Source organism: Thermobia domestica, chromosome 9, assembly GCF_964235325.1.
Source record: "Thermobia domestica chromosome 9, izTheDome1.hap1.1, whole genome shotgun sequence".
In the NCBI taxonomy this organism is placed as follows: Eukaryota; Metazoa; Arthropoda; class Insecta; order Zygentoma; family Lepismatidae; genus Thermobia; species Thermobia domestica.
Genome location: NC_137462.1, coordinates 40,328,276 through 40,343,154, shown reverse-complemented (window position 1 = coordinate 40,343,154; position 14,879 = coordinate 40,328,276). Strand labels below are relative to the sequence as shown.

The 14,879-nt window shown below is 37.0% G+C and overlaps 1 protein-coding gene across 1 annotated transcript in view; it reads right to left on the bottom strand.

Moving 5' to 3' along the window:
• LOC145660796 (putative fatty acyl-CoA reductase CG5065) overlaps window positions 1-14,879 on the bottom strand; it is an 86,297-nt gene that overhangs the window by 17,053 nt on the left and 54,365 nt on the right. Inside the window, exons 4-6 of the mRNA XM_081726205.1 lie at window positions 12,699-12,808; window positions 6,140-6,326; window positions 4,940-5,179 (exon numbers count right to left, since the gene is read on the bottom strand). Of these exons, the coding sequence (XP_081582331.1) occupies window positions 4,940-5,179; window positions 6,140-6,326; window positions 12,699-12,808 (537 nt within the window). The remainder of the gene's footprint in view (window positions 1-4,939; window positions 5,180-6,139; window positions 6,327-12,698; window positions 12,809-14,879) is intronic.

Genomic DNA, 14,879 nt, shown 5'->3' with positions numbered 1-14,879 from the left:
AAATTTTAAAAAGGATAGGTAATTTATATTCTTATATCAAGTTAGGGAAAAGTGATAATCTTTTTTCACGTCTACTCCAAATTTAGAATTTCCATTGTTAGTATTTCATTTTTATAGTACTCTTCCACTTCCGAATAATTCCCAAGATGCAAACTAAGTTTATTGACACAATACTTTAAATCAATATAATTTGAAAATGCAGTACATTCAAATTGAACACGATCCCAAATGATTTTGATTTTGCGAAACATATATTTTCTTCGTAGAGAAAAGCTTTCATCTTATGATATGCTCTTTCTGACATTCACTAATTAAAGCTTGGGTAGTCGTACGAATTCAACCAACCAGCAACGTAACTAAGGGGCCCACAGGGCCTGCAGTGTAGGGAGGCCCGCATAGTTCGGGGGCCCACCGCGAAGCAAATGCCAAGAACTATAGGCTACAAAAAGTGAGCTGAATACGGAATATCCGTTTCCCTAAAAATCATTATTTACTATTCTAGAAAATACAAATATGTTCTAGGTGAAAATTCATCCATTCTAGCAACTTCAGTTTAAAATATCATCTGAGCACTCGAAAGTTAGGGCATAATAATTTTTGCCTTTTTCGGTGAGTATTAATTTTAATTGTAATTGTATTATATTCCATGGATTTATTAACCATTGTTTTCTACAGGGACATACTAGGAAGTCAATGGGCATGGGAAAGGGAGCCCCAAAAATAATTCTGCGGGTTGCCTGTTATTTTTGCGTTACGCTACTGCAACAAACTCATTTTATGTAGACCCCTATATCAAACATGCCATTGTGATAGACGTTCACATGTTCTAAACACTTGCTATGCATTGTCATATGGTTTCTGATCACGGAGATGAAAGTTAGGGGTTTGAACTTACTAGAAATTATTCTACTTATTCATTGTAACTTATCCGATTTTTTACATAACTTGATGCGAAATATATCTGAACATGTTCAACGTTTATGTGAAATAAGGTGGCATGCAAGTGCTGTACTCTTGAATTATTGAGCAGTAAATTTGATTTTCGAATCAACTCAAATTTTACTAATTCCAACTGAAGACTTTGGGGCAAAAACAGGTTAAGTCCAAAAAGTGAAAGTGTATAGGGGATAGCTTCACAACGGTTTCCACTCTTCCGATTTTCTTCAAACTTGGCACATATATAGTAAACCGAAAATAAATCGACACGTATTTTTAGTTTCTTTCGGAAAATAGGTTAAGGGGCAAAGGACCCCTTTTCAAAAATTGGCCCCCTTGATTAAAAGGACTACATTAAACAAACGAAACTCGGTTTTAGATTTCGGTGAAATTGCTTAAAATCGTGATATTTGTCGATATTGTATACCTGAGAAAAAGTCTCAATGGGCGCAACCAAAAATCACTGACCGTTTGGCCACTACAGGGCCAGGTTTTTGAAAACAGTCGAAGATTACGATATGCTGGATTTCAGTATAAATGACCGAAACCGTGATATGTTGTAGATATAGTGACCCTTAAAAGAATTCTTAACGGACATAACCACCAATCACTGACCGTTTGGCCACTACTGAGTCACTTTTTTGAAAGCAGCCGAAGATAGTGATATTCTGGATTTTGATGAAAATGATTGAAACTTTTATATGTTGAAGATATTGTGATAGTGAAAAAAGTCTCAATAGGCAGAGCCACCAATCACTGACCGTTTGGCCACTACAGGGCCACATTTTTGTAAACAGCAGAAGGTAACGGTGTTCTGAATTTCGGTAAGAATCAACGAAACCGTGATGTGTTGTACATATTGTGATCCTGAGAAAATTGTGCAACCATCCATCACGGACTGTTTGGTCACTATAGGGCCACTTTTTTTTTTTTTTTTTTTTTTTTTTTAGGACATAGGGATTTCAAGAAAATTGTAGACCTTTACGTCGACGGCCCTAGTACCCTTTCTGATTGTCACAGGGACATTAACTATACCTCGTTTGAAAGGTTATAGAACCCAGATTCCAACGTGCTAACTTTTGTGCCCCTCATACCAAACTTGTAGGAGAAGAAGAAGACGAAAATGTTTAAGAAAATGAGATATTTTGTTTTAGGAAATTTATCAAAAGTTAGCAACACTGTTACTTGTCGTGCGCAGGAAAAATATTTTCACGTGTACGCGAGTCATTGGGTACAATCATGCCAAAAGTGAAGGGCGAAAGCTTAATGCCAAGTGAGAAAAAAAATCCGAATATGTTTTCTACGAGAATCACCTGTATATATTTTTCGAAATATTTTGGTCTATCCTGACGTCCCTAATTGGCACATAGATATAAGTCGTACTTCATTTGAAAGCTTGTAAGACACAGATTTCAACGATGTAACTTCTGTTCCCCTCGTTCGCAACCCGTAAAAGAAGTTGAAAAAGAAATTTTAAAAAAAATCAAATAAAAAAATACATTTTCCCGAAGTTGGCAACACTGTTTTGTCGTTCGCAAGAATGGCCATACACAGGGTATGATTAGTTAGGATGTTTATTTATCTTTATTCATACCACCTTTATGATTGTAGCTCCTTTGGAGGGAGAGTCTTACTCCCCCAAATGCTGATGGGGAGGGGTAAATTGTACATCCAACTTCTCGCCCTACCCTTCCGCTGCTGGACTCCCGTTGTAGAAGAAATGCACACCGTTGGAAAGTTTAATCCGTCCTAAAGAGATAGACACCTAAGTCATCTCTTTAGGTTAATTAGGAGTGAAGTGATGGAGGTTTAAACTGTTGGCTCAACTCTTGAGTCGTTCGTCCTGTAAAGGTTAAATGAGCAGAAGGTAACGGTATTCAGAATTTCGGTGTAATTGCTTGAAACTGTTATGTGTTGCGGACCGTTTGGCCACTACGAAGCCACTTTTTTTTTTTTTTTTTTTTTTTTTTTTGAAACAGTAGAAGGTAACTGTTTTCTGAATTTCGGGGGAGTTGCTTCAAGCCATAATATGTTGTTAATATTGGATCCGGAGAAAAGTTGCAATGGGCACAACCACCCATCGGGACTGTTTACCACTTAAGGACCACGTTTTTTGACAACAGCAGAAGGTAGGTCTGGATATTTGTGGAATTGGTTGAAACCGTGATATATTGTAGATAGTGTGATCCTGAGAAAACGTCTCAATGGACACAACCACAAATCACTGACCATTTGGCAACTACAGGACCACATTTCTTAAAACGGCGAAGGTAAGGATATTCTGGAATTTTGGTGGAATTGCATGAAGCCACTAGAAGTCCTATCCAACAACCCGGAAAAGAAATGGGGAGAGTAGCGTGTAACATCATTTAAGCATAGACAACATTCCGATGTTCATCTTGAGGGACAAAGGAAAACCCTGGAAATTGAGTCGTATACAATTTTACTACTAGACATTTTTTCTCAGGATCATGACATCTACAACATATTAGAGTTTCCGTCATTTTCATCGAAATCCAGAATATCATAATCTTTGGCTGCTTTCAAAAAAGTGGTCCTGTAGTGGCCAAACGGTCAGTGATTGGTGGTTATGTCCGTTAAATTTTTTTTTCAGGATCAAAATATCTACAATATATCACTGTTTCTGTCACTTTTACTGAAACCCAGAATATCGTTATCCTCGGCTATTTTCAAAAAAGTGGCCCTGTAGTGGCCAAACTGTCAGTGATTTTTGGTTGTACCCATTGAGAATTTTTCTCAGGAACACAATATCTACAATATATCACGATTTTAAGCAATTCCACCAAAATCTAATTTCCATAAAGATTGTGCGATCCTTTGTCATTTCGAAGGGAGCCATTGCCCCCTTAAACTCTTTCCTCGCAAAAACGACAAAACCTGCATTTCCTACTTTGAAGTCATCTTTGCATCGGCAGAGTTTCGTTTCTTTAATGTGGCCCTTTTAATCAAAAGGGCCCATTTTTGAAAAGGTGGCCTTTGCCCTCTTAACCTATTTTCCGAAAGAAATAAAACAATACGTGTCGATTTATTTTTGATTTACTTTATATGTGCCAAGTTTGAAGAAAATCGGAAGAGTGGAAACCGTTGTGAAGCTACCTCCTTTACATTTTCATCTTTTGGACTTAACCTGTTTTTGCCCCAAAGTCTTCAATTACTATTTACAGCTAACATATATAAGTCAAACATGTTTATAAACGTTACTCTGAGGCATAATTGAGTAAATGAGAAGACGTTTTTTGCTTAATTTTAAATGCAATGCAATTACTAGTTCTTCTCTTTAATTGTTCTATTTAATACTTATCTGAGTCCAATTCATGTCCTGTTCATTATTATTATTATTATTTCAAACCTATTCAAACGTTTTCAGTTTATTTGTGGCTAAGTTATCATTTGGCTCAATTCCCTCTGAAAGTACATGTGGTTCGGATCTCACGTTAAGAAATAAGTCAATGTCTCACGTAGCTTCGGTGCTGTAAACTACTAATCAGCAACTAATTTAAAAAATGATTTAATTTTTCATCACTAGAGCAACTAATTTTAATCCTGCACTTCTTGTTTAAAAGACTTCAAACTAAGGGTTTATTGCGAACTCAGCTAGATCCAAATGGCATTAATTGTGAACATATTGACATAAAGGTAACCAAGAAAGTTCTGTCGTTTCTTCCAGTTTCAATGTTGTATCTCAATCTATGGTAAAATGGGTCACACGATTTGTTCGTTTTAATTTATATAATACATGGGAGGCATCCATAGTTTGGAAACTGATTTTTTAAACTGGCTTCTTCTTTATCTTCGTAGTAAATTTAATTGATATATAAATTATATTTTGTTTCATACACAAATGATTTACCTATGTGTAACCAAGTAAATTGCTTCTATATAGTTATGTGAATGAAATCGTCTCCCCAACTTGTGAAGTAGATCAGAACAAAAGCAATTTGCACTAAGGTCAATTAGCGTAGGTTAGAGACTAATTACTTACCTTGGCCTTTTCCGCATGATCATTGAACATAAATCAATAGCATAAGCCGGTATCAACTGGAAGACTATGAAGACAAAGTAATACATGAAGTAACTGTTTGTTAGATTTCTGCGAGGAATCCAGTATGTATTTAATAAAGGATTCTTGAAACAACACTTTTCTGCTTCTCTTGTAATATAGTCCCACGTAACGGGATTTAGGGTACCTGAAGTGTAGTTGTAAATCTTCATTTCTTTATTTCTAAAAGAAAAAAAGTAACAAAATAAGTTAATATTACACCAAAACCTTTCACAGTACAAAATGTCTAGTTGTAGAGTTTACGACAAAACGTATAGAGAAACGTAAATAAAACAATGTGTACCATAGTGTATCTACTGTTATGGATAGGAGTTAGGGGCGGATTCTCATTCTCACAGCCCATAATTACATTACGAAAGATATGTACCCGAGCAGACAACCGTGAAAATGATCCGTTATCGACCCATTATATATTATGGGAACAGGGCGCGCACAAATGGGAGCCTTGCTCCATGTCACCAAATGATACACCAGTAAACCCAACCTTCAAGCCACTGACTAGAAACCCTGGCTGCCAAAGAATACTCTAATACCAACGCTCTTGGTAAGGAGACCAAACTATCAACCACAAGCCATTATACATCACTAACACTACATTACTAACACGGTAAATGCTCCACAACACAAGTCCACCTACTTAGCATGGCATTCCGGCGTTAAAGGGAGATAGAGCCATATGTTATTGCAGTTAGTATTGATTTCGACCCAGAAAAATTTGGTCCAATTCAAAAGATGAATTTTGGAATGCAAAGGGAGAAAACTGTGATTTACAATATATCGAAAATCCGGTTTCGGGAAAAATTCCACAATTTGTCAAATATTCACGATTTTGTAGTTCGTTTTTCTGTATAGTGAGTACCTTTTGATCAGCCTATTTTCTGTACGCTCATCAGTTATAAGGTTATAAAATACCTGTAACCATCTCATAGTGTAAAATAATTTTTTGGAGGAAGAGGTAGAAAGGTAAAACTGGTCGAAAGATCTAGAAGGCATAATTGAATTTGACTGGATAAAATAGTAGAAAGTAAAACTCATTATTATTATTATTACTATTATTATTATTATTATTATTATTATTATTATTATTATTATTATTATTATTATGATCGCTAGTTAACTTACCTGAAAAGATGCCAGGCTATTGCAATGATGCAATTAACACTAAGATCCACTGGCACAATGTCAGCCTTCTTTTGTCCATCTATAAATTGTGTACGCGACATTCCGGTACAGCCAGCCGCTAGTGGTCCTGTTGCTGCATTAAAGTTGTTAATCCATCCAGGAAAAGGATTCTTCCAGGATGCTCCGACTGTAGGAAAGAAAAATATTCGAAAAAAAATACTAAAGTTTAAGATGTTATTTTGAAGTCGGACACTATAATATTCATTATTAGTCATGGTTATCAACTTCGTAATAATCTTTGATTTATTGATACGTCAGTTTCTTACAATGTCAAAGTCTCGACTTAGCATCTCCAAAACAAAGAAAAGTATTTTTATATGCTTTCTAAAAGTATGTCGTAAAAATCAAACTCATGTCTATGGTTAACGAACTTAAAAAGTTCGTTATGAATTCGAAGGTATGTTTCTGTATGCCTGTTATTTGTGAATTTTTAATTTTGAGCCCTTCATTCGATAGAACATCAAAAATTATCTGCAAGAAGTGGTGGAGTTTTTCAGGTCACTCTTACTGTTCCCGAGATATTGACCACAAAAGCTCTAATTTTGTTAGATTTTAGGAGATATATGGTGAAAATTTTGTTACAAAATAATAATTAGTGGCCACTGGCCAAACTAGTATCCAGTTTCTATTTGTAAGGAAGCTACAGCTATCTCACGGGAAAGTAATAGTCTCAATACAGACAATGGGTTTCAAATCACTTATATCTTTTCGGCCTTTTTCTGAAACAAAAACAGATAATTATTCAACAAAGCTGTTTCTAGTCCCCACAACAACACTCAATCAGGACCCCGAATCTATCAACCACCATAACAACACTCAAGCAGGATCCAGAATATATCAGCCAATCAGAAGCCAGGATTCCATCAGCCAATCACAAGTCCCCATTAAAAGCAGTAGCCCTAAATAGTCACTATATATATATCTGCTCACGTTTGTGGTCTCTTCATTACAATTTCTGAAGATGAATGCGATGTCTGCATTTAAAACGTTGGATGTCAGCATCTTCACCTGGCTGATAGCCCGAGAAGTCTTATTAAAATCACGTCGCCAGAAAAAATTCGTTTTTCAACAGTCTGGGAGGATAAACTGCACAGTATACGTCATTTTCAAGAGCTGCGATGAAAGAAAAGTCTATCACTTAAGCATCTAGCCTTTCTACTGAGATGCAGAGAACAAAGCATACTTCCTGAGTTCACAAAACTTTGTTTTCATCTACATTCTCTGGTAATCATACTGATTTTGACATGCACCAGTCAGTCTATAGTGACAGAAAGGATTCACTTTACACGTCGTCAAGTGGATAAGATTGACCACTCTCTTCTGCTTTCTCATCTTAAAGTTTCTTCGTTCCTGCCACTACTTGACTGGGCATATGTAGATGCAGTTACCACATGTAGTTCCGACTTACTCAGACATAAACTGCCTTCCAAGCGAGCAAAGAAGTTTTCACTCATACTGACCAAGAAAGCTAAAGCACCGAGATGCAATGAGAACAAGTATATCGTTAACCTAACTGACAAACAGTTAGAAGACACCAGCACTTAAGTACCCAAGAAAGGATTTAACTTTACACCTATACCGAAGTACATCCGCACCGAGAATATCCTGGCCTGAATTGAACGAGCTGTTTGCCAACTGCCACCAGATGTGAGTGATGGGATACGAGTGGAAGCCAAACATGTCCTTTCTAGAGCCATTCTAGCAAAATGTAGCACAACCAAACCTGAACTTGCTGCTCTTGAGTCGCTTTGAGATAACCCAGACATAACAATAATGCCAGCTGACAAAGGCAATGCCACCGTGCTACCATCTACACAAGCTTATAAGGAAAATATAGTCAACACACTTGATTATTCTGCCTACAAGAAACTAACCAGAGATCCTACCTGTTGAGAGGAAAACCAACTTGTTGCTGAAGTGTTGTGGACTTCCTGAAGATCTGCAAAAGGGTCGTTCCGCATATGGAAGCCAACGACCTCAACTCTATGGTTTAAAACTTTACAAGATAGGTGTACTTCTGAGGCCCATTGTCAGCGCAATGGAGAGCCCAACATATCATTTAGCTAAGTAATTCATGTCAACTCTAAAACTGTGGACATTACATTAAGAACTCCTCTGATTTTGTTAAGATCCTGAAGAACCTGAAAGTGAATCGAAACTACCTCCTTGTCAGTTTCGACGTATTTTGTCTGTTCACAAGAGTATTGTCAAGGGTACGATGCAACTGATACGAAATGACATCATCTTGGAACCAACTGACCCGTTCCAGTATATATTGACCTCCCCGTACCATTTGTATGATGGGTGTTACAATGAACAAACGGATGGAGTAACCATGGGGTCTCCCCTCTCTCTCTCTCTCTCTCTCTCTCTCTCTCTCTCTCTCTTCTTTCTCTCTCTCTCTCCTCTGATTGCCAACTTCTAAATAAAAGGATTTGAACACGAAGCTCTCGATCTAGTGGTTCTTAACCCATCCGGCTTCTTTAGATACGTTGATAATACTTTTGCTATCTGGCCACATGGTGCTAAAACACTATAATATTTTCTGGAATTTCTCGTCGTCACTCTCAAATAAAATTCACCCTGAAAGTGGGGCAGAATGGTTGCTTCCCATTTGTTGATATTCTTGTTCGCCGTAAATCTAACGGAATATAAGGACACAGCGTATATAGGAAGCTGAGGAAGCCGACGCATACGGATCTTTATCTCAAGGCAAGCAATTTCCATCACAAGTCACAACGTATTACAGTGCCAAACACCTTAATCCACAGAGCAGTGTCCGTAAACGAGCAGGAAAGTCTACAAGAGGCCTTCAACCATCTTCGTTCGACGCTACAAGAGAATGGATACAGATGTGCAGATATCAGTATGACCACAAAAAGGGCCATTACTTCACAACACAAATTGATCAGTAAAGTTAAGAGTGAGAATTCTCTACTACCATAATGCCTTTCATCGCCCTCATCTCCGGCAAACGCAGCAGAAAACTAGCCAGACATTGTATAAATGTTATTCATAGACCTTCAGCCAACATCAGATCATTATTCAAAAGACGGTCTTCACCTGCGCACTCCTCGTGTATACCGTATGCTATATGAATGTAGCAGATCATACATAGGACAGACTGGGCGTATAATGGACAAACGACACACACAAAAAAAAACAATAACTACAGAAGACTTCAGCAACCCGAAAATTCAGGAGTATTAGAGCATAACCTAGAACTTGGACACAGAATTGATTTTAGAAATACCATCATAGTACCCAAGTAAAGTAATTTTCGGGGCAGAAAAATGAGGTAAGCCATAGTTATCTAACGGGAAAGGAACAGTCTCAATAGATACAGTGGGTTTCAACTCAGCCCTAAGTGGTCGGCCCTCTTTTGAAACAAAAACAGACATTCAACAAAGCTATTTTAATAGTCAAAACAATAGCAAATAAGGAGGCAGCATATTCAGCCAATCAGAAGTCAGGATTTCCCTCAGCCAATCACAAGTCCCCATTCATAACTATGACCCTAAATAGTCACAATACGTATATACATGCTCACGTCTCCCGTCTCTTCATTACAGTCCCAAAAGACGAATGCGATGTCTGCATTCTAAACGTTGGATGTCAATATCTTCACTTAGTCGATAGCCAAAAAGACATTAAAATTTTTACTTCTGTTCTAGTTTTCGAGTGGGGCACTGCTTTCTTATTGTGGGTTCAAAATGGGAAAACAAGTGTTTAGGAATTCGAGCTTAGGAATAACGCCGGAATTAATAAACCAGGCAGAAAAGCATTCAGATGCGTAGTAGACTAAATTGCCTGATTTATTGGGCTGTCAATGTGAACTTTCAAATATCTGTACATGAAATGTTATGCTTCGTCTGTGAACGCATAACAATGCCAGAAACGGTGTTGGAAAAATTGCTAAGCCAGGAAGTTCGCATTGGTGAGAAAAGAGAAACACCTGGTGAACGAAATTTCCTTCTAAACTTTGGCAGAATTTCTTATATCAATTAAGGGGGTATATTCTAAGCAAGCTCTATAAAAGTTTCATGGTGTGAACATTTGGAGAAATGTGTCACTAAAGAGACCATGTATAAAGTTGCACATCACAGCTGAAAATGACAGATACTCACTTGGGAAGTATATGAAGTGGTACTCGGAGATCTGCAAGTGTTTTACATCATTGGAAAGGTAACACCGAGTATACTTCACATATGAAATATCTCGCTTGAATGGGGCCTGTAGGAGACGTGACAACCATTTGAATATCTGAAGGCACGTTCAGAAACGCCAGAAAACGTGGACAAAATTGGAAGCTATGATGTAATTGTTTTGAGACGTGCTATATATAGGTTTGAAAGGTAGCTGAATACGAATCTGAAATCAAATGTTAACAAACCCAAATGGCGGATACAATATGGCGAACACAAATTACAAAAAAAACAAGCTATGGATCTGAATTTGGGTACGTAGAGGCACTCGACGTCGCTAGGTATGAATCGGATACCAAAAATGTAAAATTCAAAATGGCGGATCCAATATGGCGGACAAAATACAAAACACTGCTATGGAATTGAAAGCAAGTAGGTAGAGGTTTTCGTGGTAGCGGAGTACGAATGTAATCTTAAAAATGCACTATGATGCATTCCATATGGCCGACAAAAAGTGAAAAATTACAGTTGGACGTATGTGTATCGACAAAAACCTGCGCTCCATCTTCTCTCGATTTAGAGATGAGATCGAAGACAAGATCGGAACTAGTTTCAGTGTGAGTGCCATCCATACTAGACGGCATAATGTGAAACCGGAAGGACAATTATGGAAGCATAACAATGTTTTAAACGCGCATTTTTCACTCTTATTGTTCAGGTCTTCAGATGGTTTCTGCCATAGTCGCATTGTACCCTACAGGTGCCATTTCAAGCAAAATATTACAGATGTAAAGTGTAGTCGATAAGAATGTTTAAACGATATATAACACGTGCCGATCCCCTCGTATCTCTTCGGGGGCGGGGAAAGAGTTGGTAGTAAAATAATTGTGTCTATGATTGCAATCTGTTCGTGTCATAAAACTTTCATATGCACTACAAAACCTGCGCTGCATTCTGTACCTCAATTTTGACCTGATTGTATAGTAAACCACGTTCCCAGTTTATTGTAAAACATCATTTGCCCCTACTTGCCCCCTTATGTAGTATAGGCATTTTTTCTAACACATGTCTAAGAATAACATATGTCCGTTCTGTACGTATTTTTTTTCATTTTTCGTCCGCCACATCGGATAGGTCATATTGCATTTTGCACTTTTGACATTGAATTAGTACCCAGCGACTACGAGAACCTCTACCTACCCGCTTTCAGGTCCATAGCAGTTTTTGCATTTTGTCCGCCATATTGGATCAGCCATTTTTAATTTTACATTTTTGGTATCCGATTCATACATAGCGACGTCGAATATCTCTATATATCTAATTGCAGATCCATAGCTTGTTTTTGTAATTTATGTCCGCCATGTTGGATCTGCCAGTTTGATTTGTAAACATTTGATGTCAGATTCGTATTCAGCATCCCTTTTAAACCTATATACACTATGTCTCAAAACAATTACATAATTTCCTATTTTATCCATGTCTTCTGGATTTCGAGCATGCCTTTTTCTGATGTTCAAATGGTCGTCACGCCCCCTACAGGCCCCATTCAAGCGAGATATTTCACATGTAAGGTGTACTCGGTGTCACCTTTCCAACGATATATAACACATGCATATCCCCGCGTACCACTTGTAGTACTTCCGAGTCAGTTCATATGGGCTGGAAATGTTGGTCCAGCGAATCACGTGTTGTCGTCATTTCAATGACAAGAGGCGCCGAGCGTACCTACATTAAATTGAAAATGCAAATTCGCCTGAGTCGTCGTGAAGAGTGAGGATTGGCTACAACAAGTTCAGTAATGATACTAGGACCATTTTGTTGTACTGTGACTTTAGCTTATTAACAGAAGCAAGTATGAAGGAGTGCTATGTTTAACTGGGTTATATTGGTGACTAGTTATTGTTATTTCTCCAACATCTTGATTCATTTGATGAATATACAGTTAACACTCTCATCTTCTAAGAGGACAAATATCGTGTCGTAGAAGTACATGGTTGAGGAATATTCTGCTTGTATAAAACTTGAGTCCACGATTAAATTCAATTTAAAATATATGGAACTATTTGGAACGCGTAAATAAACACCCTCCTACTTTGCTGGAACTAAGGTATTTATATGGTGTGCGAAGGGACATACCTGAAACAGAATCCAAGTGAAACAATATCTTGACCACAGGTTTGGCATTAGACAAGTTTTGTTCACTATGACCAATATTTTATTACAATACTAATGTTTTAACATACAATTGTTAATAGTAGCATTGAAAAATAATATTTTTGTTTTTCATTTACATTTTTGAAGTTGTAAAACCTGACTGGACGTTGTTTAGTATATACCTAATGTAAAATACTTACCGATGGAAGGTCTAAAGATTGAAACCGGAAAAAATTCTGAGTATGAGTGAACAACATGTTCTGCTAAACTTTTAGACAAAGTATAGGCATTATGCCCACCAACCAGGAGCCTGGAAAAATAATTGAATCGAATATTATAAATAGGTATATAATTAATTCCAGAAGTTAGTATCTTTCTAGGGAGATATATCTTGTACAAATGTATAATGCAAATGTATTACTCATTAAGAAACAATTTCAGGGAGGGAAACTAATTACTGTCAGATGTAGATAATGAGAATCTGCGGGTTATTTGAAGCTGATATTCTATTCATCTTTCGTCAGTAATATACTGTCATAATAGCAGACGAATTGTGCGTCTTAAAATACTAAATCTTTAACATACTAATTTTTAATAGAAAAAATACCGGTGTTTTCTTTTAGGTAGGCAACTCCCGTTACTTACCAAATTTCTACTCCAAAAATTATTCCACATTTATTAGCTTTCATTAACTCCTGTCTTCTTTATCCCACGCAACATAAACGTTGAACGTAAAACTAAAAACTTTATTTAATTTCATTTTGTCTAGTATACCCATGTCTCCGTGCAACCGCAGAACATGTCGAAAAGTGTTTTAACATCCGTAAGCTTTTTGAGACATCGATGTCTGACCAACGAGTTTGTTGTTTGCTGGAACGTTATTAAATGCGCCAGGAATCAGATCCTCACATAATATCCAAGAATTACTCATTTCCTATATCTACGTAGATAAATCCCATGTGTCTCAATCATTTGGAATCATTCATATCTACATATAGCAGAGTATAAATTTCAGACGATAACCTTGCAGCTCAGTTCTATGGCAATAGTTTTGAAGACATTCACTTTTAAATATTTTCGACAATTTATATCTGTGAAACGAAGTGATTCTGAGGAAAAATTTACTGAAATATTTTCCTTGTTTGTAAGAGTAGAATCTCTTCCTAGGCGTTGTATACGTAAACATAGAGGTTGTTTTGCGTATGTGTGAGCAAATTGCACTTATTGAGCATGTACTAAAGTCCATAGCGCCACACGCTACAAATGTGGTTTCCTCGTTGAAAACACCTGACAATATGATTACTATCACAGGATGCCCCGTTGCGAACCTACGACCGCAGATCATACACAACACTTGTGTAGAAATCGACCTTTTCCGGCTTTAATATTGTTCACTATAGAATGTAAATGATAATATATACATAGCGAGGTTTTCTGCAGTAGTTTAAGAGTTCCGAAAACACATTTTATCTTCACCTTAACTCTCTTCCAAAACCTGAAGTTAAAGAAATCCATTAAAATGTTCCGTTCAATACTGCTCTACTCAGAGCAAAAACGAGAAAGAAAGCATTAGAAGCATTGAAAGCGTTAGAAGCGTTATTTTAGAAAAGAACAGCGTTAGCGTTCTAAGAGTAGGACCATCATCTCTGTTAAGCCTATATTTAGGTTGAAAGTAGAAGACATCAAGCACTTCCAATATGAGCGTTGATCAGTATAACCTGGAAACGGTAATGGAAAGCTAGAATTGGTTTTCTTTAATTTACTAAGCTTCCAAAGAATACATTAATGTCCATTCTAATATCTACTAGTCCTGGAAGTAGTACAAATTTAATGCAACATATAGTTTCAATATGGATTAAAGCAAAATCATGCTCTACAAACTCAACTCTTTCACGTGGTATTGGTTCTTATTTTAGGAACTATCTATACATGTCTACAAAGATTTTGAGGCAGTATTTCTTGGCATTTTCTCTTTTCCCGAACACTTCAGCCTTTATCTTCCACGTAGTTTTGGGTTGCTAATTTGAAATTTAGTGACCGTTCCACTGTTGACGTTGTATGAAGTGAGGGACTGCGGGTTCACATGAGATCCTGACCCTGGAATCGAACCTGCGCGTTCCTTATGTTCATCCACGTTATGCCTTTCCCTAGTTCTCAGTACATATCACACTCTTTTTCTATTTCTAGATTTATGAAAGATATCGTGATAAGCACATTTAAAAGCACAAGAATAATGAGAACTTTATATCATTAGTATTTATGTAAGATAGTTTCCTTTGTTCTAGCGGCTAATTTTCCATTCTTACTCTTGCTTTTTTCTTGACACATATATTTTTTTAAAATAATAATGCTTCTTCGGTATCTAGAAAGACCAGTGATTT